The 14408-nt window shown below is 35.8% G+C and overlaps 1 protein-coding gene across 1 annotated transcript in view; it reads left to right on the forward strand.

Annotated features, from left to right (window-relative positions):
* Positions 1-14408, forward strand: part of CNTN5 (contactin 5) — a 277046-nt gene that overhangs the window by 120761 nt on the left and 141877 nt on the right. The window contains exon 7 of the mRNA XM_042862457.1: positions 5210-5413. Within this exon, the coding sequence (XP_042718391.1) occupies positions 5210-5413 (204 nt within the window). The remainder of the gene's footprint in view (positions 1-5209; positions 5414-14408) is intronic.

Raw genomic sequence — 14408 nt, forward strand, 5'->3', positions numbered from 1 at the left:
CACCATACAATACAATAAATTCCTTTTGGCAGGAGATAGATGTGTTTTTCTCACTACTTCATCACCAAACGACCTAGATTTTCACTTACATAGCTCACTGAAAAGTCCTTAATAAAACAGAAACAACTTGGATATTTGAAAGGCATTCCTAATGACCTTCAGAAACATGCTTTTGTAAACAAGGCCAGTCATTCATAAAAGAAAACACCAGCTTTGCTGCTACCAAAATGATTTAAATAATTTCCACTCCTAGATTTTGCATATAACAGAACATGCCAGAAGATTACTTATCCAGCCCAAGTCACAGAAGAATGCCAGTTTACAACTGTCTCTATAATTCATAATTTCTTTTTAATTCTCTATGTTACTGTATGCTTTGATTAATAGTCTATAAACAAAAGTTTGGTTTTTTGTGTGTGTCAACTACAATTTCCAGCAGTGACTCTGAATCATCTTTGTGATTTCGACATACGTGTTGTATTAAACATAAGAAAAATGGCCATAAAAACAAAAAATGTGCTCAGCGTATGTACTTTTAAAAAAATACTCTATACTTTCTATATACTGCAGTTTCTTATTTCACCTAAACTTTTTTTTTCTTTTGGTATTGAAAGGAAAGTGAGTAGAAAACTTTTACTCAGCTTTTGACAAGCTTTTTTTTCAAAAAGAGTTGACTTCAAATGGTTCATCTGTAGAGTCATTACTTCACAGTTTTACAGTCATAGCTTTCTTTATTTAGATTTTGGCAGTAGTCACATTTAACTTTAAAATGTTCCCAAAGTCATCATTATTTACCTGTCAGACTTTAGATGCATCTCTGGAATTTAATGTCCTATTGAAAAGTTAATGCAGTGAAAGTTGTGCTGTATGCTTAATCAAACAATACTACTTCTAAAATATTTTTAGCGAATCATTACAGGAGAATACAAGCTTGAAGTTTACTAGATGTAGCAATCTGTATACAAATTGAACTGATATCTTCTTAGTTTTTGGCATCTTCTTGGTTTGACATTCACTCATCAATTTGCCATTTCATAAAAGTGGCATTTTAGATGATACATAAATGCGAGGCCTTTCATGTAATTTACACTTACACCAGTAATGAACAGCTGTGATACCTGTGATACATAACTATGTCCTGTAGTTCTGGAATTTTAGTGCTTATACTATGAATAACAGAAAAAATAGCAATGTTATAGAATTCTGATTCTGCATCATCTATTAGTTATTTTTAAGTGTCATAATTATGAGAGTATTCTCTTATGCATGCTACTGATGGGGAAAAAATGAAAAAAGAAAAAGCAAAACAAAACCAGTAAATGATTCCTGTGAATCCTTCGTATGCAACCCTAATTGAAGAACCCTAACTTTAATTTTTCTGGGATGCAAACACAGAACACAGTTTGAGAATATGAAAACCAGTGTGTTTTTTCTTCTCTACCATGGCTTAAAATTTAGAAGTAAAGGGATTTGTTCAATGGATCAATGTCAAGATACACACATTTTCCCATAATTGAAGTAGTTCTTTTAACAACTTTTTGTAAAATCATTTCTGTGAGATCATCCATCTATTTCTGTCAGCTAAGATCTCTTGAGTCACCAAATCTCAAGCTGACTGTAGTTGTTTCTGATTGTTCTGCATAGCATACATTGGAAATTTCAGGAAATTTCCCTGGGATAAATGTATTTCCACTGAAATATATGCTTAATGTATGGACATAACCTTCCAAATTATATCTGAAAATGCGCTGAAGTCATTACATAGGTCCAAGAAAAATTTCATAAGGTCAGATCAGTTCCAATGATCCTTCAGAAACATCCAAAATCCTTTGAGTGTTTGGAACTGTATTCCCACTTTCTCTTATAAATGAAAGCAGTAGTTTTTTCTTTAATGTCAGTAGGCTGATGAGACAAATCAAACTGTTATCATTTTAACTGTTATCATTTTTTTGTTTGTGCTTTGGATTTTGGGTGCTTGGTAGGAATACAAATGCTGTGCACAAATAAAAGTGATAACTGAAGTTTAATAGCATAAACTGTCTGAATTTTATATTCAGCAGAAATTCTGTTGCTTTTTTACAAACTTGAAAAGTGAACCCACATCATCTTCATGGGGTTCAACAAGGCCAAATGTGTAAGGGCAATCTCAGATATGTGTACAGACTGAGAGGAGGACTCACTGAGAAGTAGTTTTGTTGAGAAGGACTTAGGAGTGATGAATGATGAATGAAAAGCTGGACATGAACCAAAGTGTGCCCTTGCAGTATGGAAGACCTGGTCTGCTTCGAAATAGGGGTGGCCTTCGAAAGAAGGATGAGGGGGGCTGATTGTCCCCCTCATCTCTGCCCTCATGAGGCCCCATCTGGAGTATTGCATCGAGATCTGGAGTCCTCAATACAAGAAGGATGTTGAAGGGCTACTAAGACAATTGGTGGGCTGGAGTACCTCTCCTACAATGACAGGAGCTGGGCTTGTTAAGCCTTGAAAAGATAAGGCTCTGGGAAGATCTCATTGCAGACTCTTAACAATACTTAAAACGTAACCAGGAGGGAGACAGACTTTGCATAGCCAGATAGTGCTAGGATAGGAGGGAATGGTTTTAAATGAATGGTTTTAAACTAATGGTTTTAAAAGAGTGGAGATTTAGGTTAGATTTTAGGAAGAAATTCTTTACTTAGAGAGTAGTGAGACATAGGATCAGGTTGTCCATGGAAGCTGTGGGTGCCCCATGGAGGTATTCAAGGCTAGCTTGAATGTGACCCTGAGAAACCTCATACAGTGCTTGAATTAGTGGTTAACAATTCTGACCATGTCAGGATGATTAGAACTGAATGATCTTTAAGATCCTTTTCATTCCATCCTATGATTCTTTGATGCTTTTCTCAATCTCCTGTTCCAGTACCCATTCGCTCACCACTCATTTTTACAAGCAAAAGTCATCTGGAAGTTGACAAAATGATAGCATCCCTACAGACACAGCATCAGCAAAAACTAAGTCTTTTATTTCATTGGAAGTACAAAACTTTATTGCCTAAATCCATTCCCTAAAAGTAGTTCTAATTAATTAATGATTAATTCACAGTGTGTGTATTTTTAGGGTACAAATGTAGTAAATTCTACAGGAACTGCCACTGAACCTAGAATGATGACAACTTCATATTTAGTCTGAACTACTTTTAAGCCAGAGTATTTAGTGAGAGTGACTGACTGTTTTTTTGCTTGAATTGGTAACAGGTGTTTTCAGTTAAAAATCTATGCATTTTCCTTGAGTTCTTATATTCATCATCAGTTTGTTGAGTTCCGTGCTACCATAAATCATTTCTGCAAGATAAGACTTCATAGCAAAATGTAGCAATGAAATTTTCAGACAGAAATGTTTTTGGCTAATTAGTATTTTGCTTGAAACACAGCTGCAAAGAAAGGAAATTTTGAACATTCAGAGAACTCTCTGTGAGCCCTAAATTCCTCAGAGTCCACCCTGTAACTGCTCAGAATAGTAATTAGATCTGTAGTTCTCTGTTTTGCAAGTCTTCCCCAACCTTGTGATGAATTTGTTTAGTTTTTTAACATAGCATTTTCACAATCAGTTTTTAATGAGAAAATCTTCATCTGGCTTCAAAACTGAACTGAACTTCTTTGAAACCAAACCTGAACATCCTGCGTCTACATATGACTTACACTGCTGGCTCATATTAGCTGAAAAACTCTTGTTTTTGCATTCCATTTTCTAATGCCCTTGACACTGTTAGAGTCAGTTTGGATACACAGCTATGGCACATATTTTGTGACTTTTTGCACCATAAAGAGCTATACTAGTTCTTCTTCTATCGACAGAAAAATGCAAAGAAAAATTGAAATTTTGAGGTGTTTTCAGTTACCTCTCTGACTCTTCCTTTTTCCAGTCAACTTTCTGTCATGAAAACATTTTGGCCATAGCAGAAAAAAAATGAATGACAGAACTCAACCAGCGGATGTGCAATTAATATCTTCAGATTGCTACTAAAGCAGATTATAATCACCTAAAAATTTATGTCCAAAAACTTGGAACTTACTGTACCAGAGGAGCAGACTGCATTTGGGGGAGTGGGAGGGATTCTGCATACCTGAGCTAGTCTTGACTTTTCTAATCTTGGAGTTACAACTTAAAAAACTATCATAGCAAGTGATTACAGAAGAGAATGTCTCATAAGTACTGTGTATATAGTGAAGAACTTATTTAATTTTAGAAAGTGAAAAGAAGCAAAAGTGGAAAAATAAGAGAACAATATGTAGAAAAAGTATACATTTGGTTAAGACTTTCAAGTCCAATTTGTAGAATTTCATATGAATAATTCCCTGCAAAGGCTAAATCAGAATCTCATTATTTTTATTGATACTTCTAATGCAAAGACTTTTATGCATTTAGACTTGTAATAAATCATGATATAATTTCATGCAGAATTTTTTTTCTTAATTATTTTAAGTATAATGGGAAAAATATATATTTCTCAGGTGTACAGAATGATTCCAATGATAAAAATTATAACCAAGGCTCAGATTTTGATTATCATTTTTAAAATAAACCACTTTGATTAGTCTTTGATCCATCAAGTTATGAGAAAAAGCACTTGATATCTTTGGTTTAAGGAACCATTGATTGACTATAGGGATTTATCCTTCTTATAAGAAAGATCCTCAAATTATTCAGATAAGCAGATAAAGAAGATAACAGAAATGTAATAAAGTAAAACCACCTGCAAAGAAGGTTTAAGAGCTATTAGATACTGTTGAATGTAAAAACAGAAGCTGAGAATAAATGCTGTTTATATGCACATATGAAAAAGTCATGCATTGTAGGAAGCATCGTGTTATATTTCATTGAAAATTTGAACTAGTGGAGAAAATAATTCTTTATATTTTATTTCTGGATTGACCTTGAATAATTAGGAATAAGAATTATCTAATATTGTATGAGTGATATCTGAGTATGTTAAATACTTTAATTACTTATTCTTAATTTAATCTGTCCTCCAGGAAACTTGTGAATTCAATTCTTTGAAAAAAATTATCATTGCTTATAAAAGAAAAAAAAAAGTTTTAAAAGGTTTTAGCTCTTGTTTTGTTTTTAGATTATTTAAATAAGGGTAATCAATTTTCCTTTAGTGTATCATAGCAAATACAAAATATTTTTTCCATTATAGTTTTCTCTTATTTTTCTGTTTTCTTTTAGAGATCATCTATAGCTGGGTGTTTAATGAGTTCCCATCTTTTGTGGCAGAAGATAGCAGACGCTTCATCTCCCAGGAGACAGGCAATCTCTACATCTCCAAGGTGCAAAAATCTGATGTTGGCAGCTATATATGTCTGGTAAAAAACACAGTGACAAATGCCAGAGTTTTGAGTCCTCCTACACCTCTGACACTGAGAAATGACGGTAAGAAAGATGTCGTTGCTGGGTACTATGTGGAAGAAAAAATTGTTTAGCTAATGCAAGAGCCATGATTGTTTGTTTTTATTTTCAATGTGAGCATGTAAGTACTTCTGAGACCAGCAAGAAAAAGGTGTCCATGAAGACAGTTTTTTAAAACATCTTATAGTTGTGGGGTTATTTAGATCTCTGAAGTCAAGTGCAGTCTGACACCTCCTGAAGTATTTTGTTTGAAACTCTTACTCCTTTTTGCTATTCTTATGCTTTATCACTGACACAGAAAAAAATTCCTTTCTCACTAATGTTTGGTTCTGTAGGAGTCAATACTATTGCCAAATGCAAGTGACTACTGTCATATTTTGATGCCCTTAGGCACCTGAAATATCCACAGGAGATGAGCAAATATAGCAGAGAACATAAAAGACACATCTGCCCTTACAGTCCAGCTGGATGCAAAGAGAGAAATATTGATGCATCTTGGCTGGTACAAGAAATGTGGTTAGAAAACTGAACAGACTCTAATGCTTAAAACATTACTTGATGTTCTGAAGTCTTGTTACCCTTCCAGGCTCCAATTCACTGCATTGATTAAGGACCATCAGGAACAGAGTTGATTGCAAAGATAGTTAGCTACCCAGATGCTTTAGAATTCCATGAAGGCATGTCACTGCAGTAGGAGGGTTTTTTTTTTTTTTTTTTTTTTCTGTAAAGAAGTACTTAAACATTATTTTCCGGAACTAGCCTTGAAGTTGGAGTAACTCAGTCATTTTCAAAATTCAAGGGAAAACACCTTCCAATAATATTCCCTATGAGGCAGCACAACATCTCAATATAAGTTATGTGTATCTCTGTTTATATAGCTCCCTATAGAGAATATTATTTTTTGCTTGTTTGTGAATAGAACATTTATATTTATTTTTTGTTTTCCATCAAAATAATGTTACTTTTGAGAATAAATGTTAATAATTCCATAAGTGCCTATATTTTTTTCCAGGATGAATTCTAGCTCTTCAGAAATTAATTCCAGCAATTCATGATATATGAATTCACATTCATATAAATCAGAGAGAGAAAGAGAATCTGAGGCTTTTGTTTTTCTTATAAATTTATTTAGCACTAAGACCATTTCTATGCTGTAGAAGCATTATAAACACTGGACATAAGCAGAGATGATTTAGATTTACAGACTAAATAAAAAAGTGTGTTCATAGATATAGAATGGAATTAAGTTAATCTTTATTCATTGTAATTAGGTTGAAAGCTCTGTCTGCTGAATGTGCAGTATCTGAAAGAAAAAAAGCTGCATGTTTTACTACATCATTTCTTTTACTTTTTCTCGTACAGTACTTATGATAATTATTGCATTGTACGTGTTTAGTTTTACCAAATGAATAAAGCAAGTATGATCTCTTCACTATTACTCCTTTGAACATGAAAATAATAATACAAAATCAGACAAATTATTTTTAATCATTTCAAGTTATGACATATCGTCATATTTCTTATTTGTATATTGCTTTATTGCTTACATATTAGATTTTTTTCATGTTCTTATTGTGTGCAGTGATTCAATGGATTCAACAAATAATTCAAATATTCTGTGTTTCTGTGATTAGTTATCCATAATCTACTGTATGGTCACACAACAGAAGAAGTGGGGAAAGTAAACAAAGATAAAGAATGCAGTTGACTTCACTGAGCTAGGAAATAAAATGATGCAAATTTCCTTAAATGTCAAATGAGTAGCATATATCAGCCTCAAGCTAATTTGTATTTCACTAGAGACTGTCATACAATTGTGATAATACAACCTTCTGATCTATGCTGGAATATCAGGGAAGTGTTTGCGTCTAGGTGAACTGCTTCTGAACAACTTCCCAATTTATTTTTTCACATGCATGCATTCCTACCAAACTTCCATGGCTTTTTACCTATTGGAAATTCTGAAAAGTTTCCTTTAATAGAGTTCTTAAGTATTTGCTGGTAAATTATAATAAGAAAGTTGGAAATAAAATTACATTAAAGAAAATATGCATGTATCTGAAAATTTGTCACTATGTTGCTGAATTCGTTTGTAATATTTTTTTAAGCTTTAGAATATTCAAATGAAATTAATTACATTCAGCTTTCCAAATATTTACTTTAGTGCAAAAATCATAGCATTCTGAGTTCTAGCAGCTGGGATCCCAACTGTCATCCTATTCAGTCAGCACATTTGTCAGAAACTACAGAAGATTTTATGGTTTAAAACAGTTTTTACAAATGGCACTGTATAAATAAAATAATTAAATGTTCTCTAATATCTCTACATATGTATTCATTAACTCAAAAATATCCTACTTGATATATTTGTTGTGTTTTTTTTTTTTAAATATATAAACATATATTAAAAACAGATATATACCTGTACTCAGGGGAATGGAAATCCTTTCACAAAAATACTCCTATGTTAACATTTTTCCCTATGTTTCTCTGAGGAAGAAAGAGAATAACTTTAAGGCTTTCTGTCAAACTCTGCAAGGATGTAAAAACTTCCTTGGCTTTCATTAATCTTTTATTTCTTTCATGATGAGTCTCAAGGAGAGACTCGTTGCTACAGCAGCTAGTTTCTCAATCAAAACCTTTTTGGTTCTGTATAAAGATTCACCAAAGAAGTGAGAATTACAATATAGTAAGAAACTCATATTCTGACTTGTAAAATTATTTAAAATTTGTTACATGCTGGGACAAGCTCAGGAGATTTCTTAGAAATTGACAAGATTATACAAAAAAGTAAGAATTACTAATAATTTTGCAATTAGAATACTATGTAGGATTAACACTCCTACTCCATTTGACTAAGATCAGGAACTTCACTCAAAGTTCTTAGGCAAATACTCTTAACCACTGAGCAGTAGAATGTCTTTTGCTAATAAATATCTTTTGCTAATAAAATAATGGCAAGAATAAATCTGTGCCTAACCTTTCTCATGAGTGTAAGAAATCTTTGGATTTTGTTTTCTCTCTAGCATTCTAATGATGCTTAATTAAGGAATCTTATATTCTTCAGTAACTACTGCCTTAAAAGCTTATCAGTCATTTATTAAACTATGCCTTCTAACTTGCTTGATTCAAAGTAGGCTTCTGAAGTTAAAGAGATATTACCTAAGCAGTTTTAAAGAAACCCAAATCATTTTAACTGAAAGGATTTGAGGGACCATTATGGAAGATTAATGGAATAGAAGGATTACCACCTACACAGCCGAAGTAAAGTGATACATGAGGATTTCTCAGTAGTTTGATTTTTTTCCCATGAAATCAAAGAAATATTTTTGTATGGATACAGTAATAAACTCAGAATTTCTCTGCAAAGTCATGGATGGGAAGGAGAAATGAAAAGGCAGAGCAGTCCTTTCTGAAGTGGTAATGATTGATATCCTATCTGTAGCTTGTTCAGTTGTGCTTAGCTGTAGAAAAGACTGACAATGAGAAACAAATCTTAGTATTTTATTTCTTTTTCCATTTTCATTAAATGTCCTACAGGGGATAATGTAAACTGTTTTAGCTATATTAATACATATAAATGTTTTCAATTCTACTTTGTCTGTTCCTGGTGCATGTGAACACCTCACAATCAATGTTTATCAAATTACTGTGATTTAAAGAATTATGTCATCTCTTCTGTTTGATGCAGACAATACTGCATCCAATGGACAATTTGGGTAGCAGAAATTTGAACTCAAGTCAAAGATTTCTATCTAAGTCAGAGCAACCACTACAAATTAAAATTCATTTTACGTAGATTTTTCCTTATATAAGGTTTTTACAATTACTGTTTTCAGTAATTGTAGATATCATAGAAAGGTCATTGGTGTTTCAGTTCAACTTTACCTGGCTAGGGAAGACTCTGAGTGGACAACAGTGTGGACAGTTTTCAGTCCCACACACACTGATAAGGCACAGACCTAGAGATGTGGAAACATAAGGAACATGACTTGTCACAAAATAAGGGATAAGACTTATTTACAATCAGTCTGAGGAATACTGAAATGTTGGGGTCATCTCTAGGAAGGTTGGGAGAGCGAGATTGTCAGAAAGGAGGTGTTTTCATGAGAAGGTAGAACTGAGGAGATCACATGATCTCTGTGATCCTGCATTGAATTTTTATTCTGTTGATCAGTTTTATTTATTGCTGTATTTCATGTTTGATAGTTGAAACTAAAAAATGACAGAGAAAAATTTTTATGGCCATAACTAAACATCACGTGTGTGTCTGACAAATCCATTCTAGTTAACATAGCTCAAGGCCTCAGTATTTCCTAAAAAATCAAGTTTATTTTGTTGCCTGATGCAAATTAACAAAGATCTTGAGAAAAAGAAAACAATGATTGTTTTAATACTGACTGATAGTGACAAAAATGGTAACTGGGTAAGATAAGCAGCCTGAAGGCAAAACAATAATAGTGTAACATGGAAAGGTAAGACCTTGATAATTCCCTTGAAGTTTATGTAAATATGATGACCTCTTTGGTCTCAAATATCATAAATAATTAGGATAAAAAATATCCCTTTGCAATAATAGACTTGTTTCCTAATTTTTACAAAGAGCATTAATGTCTTACAGACAATCACTTCATAATTTCTCTACATTTTCTGCCAGTCACTGCAGGCATGTTTCATGCTAATGGACGAAAAACACAGAAGAACAGAACATGGTACAAAATATTAGCAGATCAGCATTTCATTAGGAATGTGAGATGCTGAAATAATGACATGACTTGCAACGAGCATTTAGTACTTGAAGAGATAGCACCTAATAAAGATTATAAATAATAATAAGTTGAAAACATAAGATTTTTAAAGATCATGTTGTCCCTCAGATGTGCTCATATTTAATAGCGTAAGACAATTTAACATGATTATTTTCAGAAACAAAGTCTTTTAGAATAAAACTTAAAAAAAAAAATCATCAAAACACAAAACCTCTCAGCTTGTCTACATAATCAACAGATGGCAGAGGTCAGATATTATAAAGTACACTCTAAAAAGGTATATGACTCCATCATATAAGCTATATGAATTATTTTAAGCAGTGGTTACCAGAAGACAATGTGAGGTTCCCATAGCTGAAGTTTTAGAAGTTTTAGAAGAAATACAGACATTTCAAACAATAATAATAATTCACTATTACCAAAGCCTACAATAGTCTAAAACAGATTGGGATGTACAATTTTTGTTTTCTTGGCTGCAGCTTTTCAAAGTGGCCTAGAAAAACAGTGTCGATTTTTAAACAGGACTTAAGGAGTATCCAAGGATTTACAGACTAATTAGTGTGGATTCTGTATGAAGAGTTTTGAGAGAAAATATATTTTAAAAGTGCAATTAGTAGAATCATGGAATCATAAGATGGTTTGAGTAGGAATGGTCCTTAAAGACTATCTAGTTCCAACCTCTCCACCATGGGCATGAGTACCTTCCACTAGATCATAGATTGCCCAAAGACCCCTCCAACCTGGCCTTCATAGAATCATAGAATCATAGAATCAGTCATAGAATGGCCTGGGTTGGATAACACACTAAGTTGGAAAACACACTTCTTCTAGTTCCAATCCCCCTTCTATAGGCAGGGCTGCCACCCACTAGATCAAGGTGCCTAGTATCCATCTGAATTGGCCTTGAATGCCTCCAAAGATGGGGCATTCACAACCTCTCTTTGTAACTTGTCCCAGCACCTCACCACTGTCTAAATGTCTTCCTGATATCTATCCTAAATCTTCTCATTTTTAGTTTAAAGCCATTCACCTATGCTCCATCACAATCAGACCATGTAAAAAGTTGGTCTCCCTCTTGCTTGTAAACTCTCTTCAAGTACTGGGAGGCCTCAGTGAGTTCTTCCCGGAGCCTTCTCTTCTCCAAGCTGAACAAGTTCATTTCTCTACCTTTCCTCATAGTCATGCTTCTTTGATCATATTTGTTGCCCTCAGGTCATGCTTAACCAATCTGGTGGCCTTCTGTGATGGAGTGATGGCACTGGTGGACAAAGGAAAGGCATCCGATGTCATTTACCTGGACTTGAGCAAGGCTTTTAACATGGTCCTCCACCACATCCTTATCTCCAAATTGGAGGGATGTAGATTTGATGGGTGGACCACTTGATGGATAAGAAATTGGTTAAAAGGCCACAGAGGGTGGTCATCAATGGCTCTATGTCCAGGTGGGGGCCAATAATGAGCGGCGTCCCCTAAGGGTCTGTCTTGGGACTGATGCATCTTTATCAATGACATTGTTGATGGAATCAAATGCACCCTCAGCAAGTTTGCTGATGACACCAAGCTGAGTGGTGTGGTTGACACAGTGGAAGGAAGGGATGCCATTCAGAGGGACCTCAACAGGCTTGAAAGGTGGGCCCAGGTGAACCTAATGAGGTTCAACACTGCAAAGTGCAGAGTTTTGCACTTGGGCCAGAGAAATCCCAGGCATCCATACAGACCGGAAGGAGTGGTCCTTGAGAGTAGCCCTGCAGAGAAGGACCTGGGAGTCTTGATGGATGAAAAGCTTAACATGAGCCAGCAGTGTGTTCTTGCAGCTTGAAAACAAATGGTATCCATCCAGTGGGTGACTCCAATGGCCCCATTTGGAGTACTGTGTCCAGGTCTGGAGCCCCCAGTACAAGAAAGACAAGTTGGAGAGGGTTCAGAGGAGGGCCACAAATGTGATTAGGATTCTGAAGCACCTCCCCTGTGAAGACAGGCTGAGGGAGCTGGGTTTGTTCTGCCTGAAGAAAAGAAGGCTGCAGGGTGACCTCATTGTAGCCTTTCAGTATCTAAAGGGAGCCTACAAACAGGAGGGGAACCAACTCTTTGAAAGGGTAGGTAACAGCAGAACAAGGGGAAATGGTTTTAAGTTGAAGGAGGGAGGATTTAGGTTCCATATCAGGCGGAAGTTCATAAATAGTAATAGTATAATCGTTCGTTAATAGTAAATATGAGAGTGGTGAGGTGCTGGAACAGGCTGCCTAGAGAGGTTGTGGATGTCCTTGTCTTGAACACCTGCCCCTGCAGGTGCTCAAGACCAGATTGTATGGAGCCCTTGGCAGCCTGGTGTCAACGGTTTAAGGGCTGGTTTGGCCCGGTTCCGTGACGAGCGGGGCGGAGGGATCCACAGATCCGCGCCTCTGGAAGAAAAAAGGAAACAGGGGACCCCAAAATAATTAAAACAGCGGCACCGATCTGAGGAGAAACAAACTAATTTACTAAGTATATTATCGGAAGCAAGATAACATACTATAATACAATATAATCAGAATTGAAGCTAATAAATCAAATATAATGAGAGAGAGAATGTCCGAAAGGTGGATAGGCATCACCACAACGCTGAGGTGAGATGCGCAGTCCAGTTGAGCAGCAGGGAGACAGGAGCAGCGCCCACGACGAAGGGCAGGCGAGAAAGAGAGCATCAGGTGACCTTGCCAGGAGTTAAACCTCCTCTCCCTGACCGCAAGGTCCTCTGGGGAGTGTAGTTCTTCTTCTCTTCAGGGCAGGTACCCAAGACTTGAGCATTGACAGTTAAAGTCCCAGTGCCCCACATGATGTTATGATGTGGAATACTGAAAGCCAAAAATCACAAAACCATGACACCTGGTCTAGTATTAACTGTGGAGGTTGGTGGCCCTGCATATGGCAAGGGGGTTGGAGATTTATTATCCTTGGCCATCCTTAATCCTGGCCATTCTGTGATTCTGTGTGATTCTGTGACCCAACAGCTCTGCATCCATCCTGTACAGGGGGCCCCAAATCTGGACTCAATACTCGAGCTGGGGGAACCTAGCATATTGTTGGCCTTCCAGGTTGCAAGAGATCCCCCATCAAATCTAGTTTGAAGCCCTAATATTCATCATAAGATGCAGTAGGTTGAGTGCCCCTGCTAACGCTTTGTCCCTCTAACTTAGCTGTGCTATCATGCACCGTGTCATGGGCAGGGTTGCACCTTCCCCCTTCAAACCTAATTTAAACCCCTGACAGTGCGCCTAGACAGATCCTGGGCCAGAATTCTGATTTTCTCCTGTGACCTAGGTGGATCCTATCAGCAGCCATCTTCATGCCAGGCACTGACTAAACCAAAAAAAAAAAGGAAAGAAATTGTAAAATCACAAGGAGTATAATTAAACGATGAAAATTATTGCTATAGTATGAGACAGTGGGGACAATTTTTTAATGACAGATTAGGGTAGGAATGATTTCAGTTCAGGCTAGAGAAAATGTTAATTGGCCAAATTTGGCTGATATCCTGACTCTATTTGAATACCCAGGGCACAAAGTTTAATTTCCTTTTTTCTCTTCAAAAGAAAAAACATATATCAAAATCTTTCAACCTTTAATGACATGGCTCAGAATTTGCCTTCTTATACAAGGCTGAGTATTTCTTTAAGAGCTCATTAAACTTTTAATTTAAGCTATTGATTTAATCATGATTTTTAGGAAAATAGGTCATAATTGTTACTGTATCTAATACTTGCATAACTATGTGTTTGTTTTTTGTTTTTTGTTTTTAACTAAATCTACCAGTATTTAGATCCATGTAATGAAATAACATTGTTTTGACTTGATACATTTAAATTTTCTAGCTGAACTAATTTAGCTTTTAAAGACATGTTTAAATGCTTATACATTTGGATGTATTCACATTTTCAGATGGAAAGAAAGATTTTGTTATTTCATAGAATCATATCATAGAATCATAGAGTGGCCTGGGTTGAAAAAAACCTCAAAGATCAGCTAGTTTCAACCTCCCTGCTTTGTACAGGCTTGCCAGCCACTAGACCAGGCTGCCCAGAGCCACATCCAGCCTGGCCTTGAATGCCTCCAGGGATGGGGCATCCACAACCTCCTTGGGCAACCTGTTCCAGTGCATCACCACCCTCTCTGTGTAAAACTTCCTCCTAATATCTAACCTGAACCTCCCTGTCTCAGTTTAAGACTATTCCCCCTTGTCCTATCATTATCAACCTCTGTAAGCAGTCATT

This window comes from Lagopus leucura, unplaced genomic scaffold (genome assembly GCF_019238085.1).
Source record: "Lagopus leucura isolate 7727_CA_CO unplaced genomic scaffold, USGS_WTPT01 Super-Scaffold_702, whole genome shotgun sequence".
NCBI classification, from domain to species: Eukaryota; Metazoa; Chordata; class Aves; order Galliformes; family Phasianidae; genus Lagopus; species Lagopus leucura.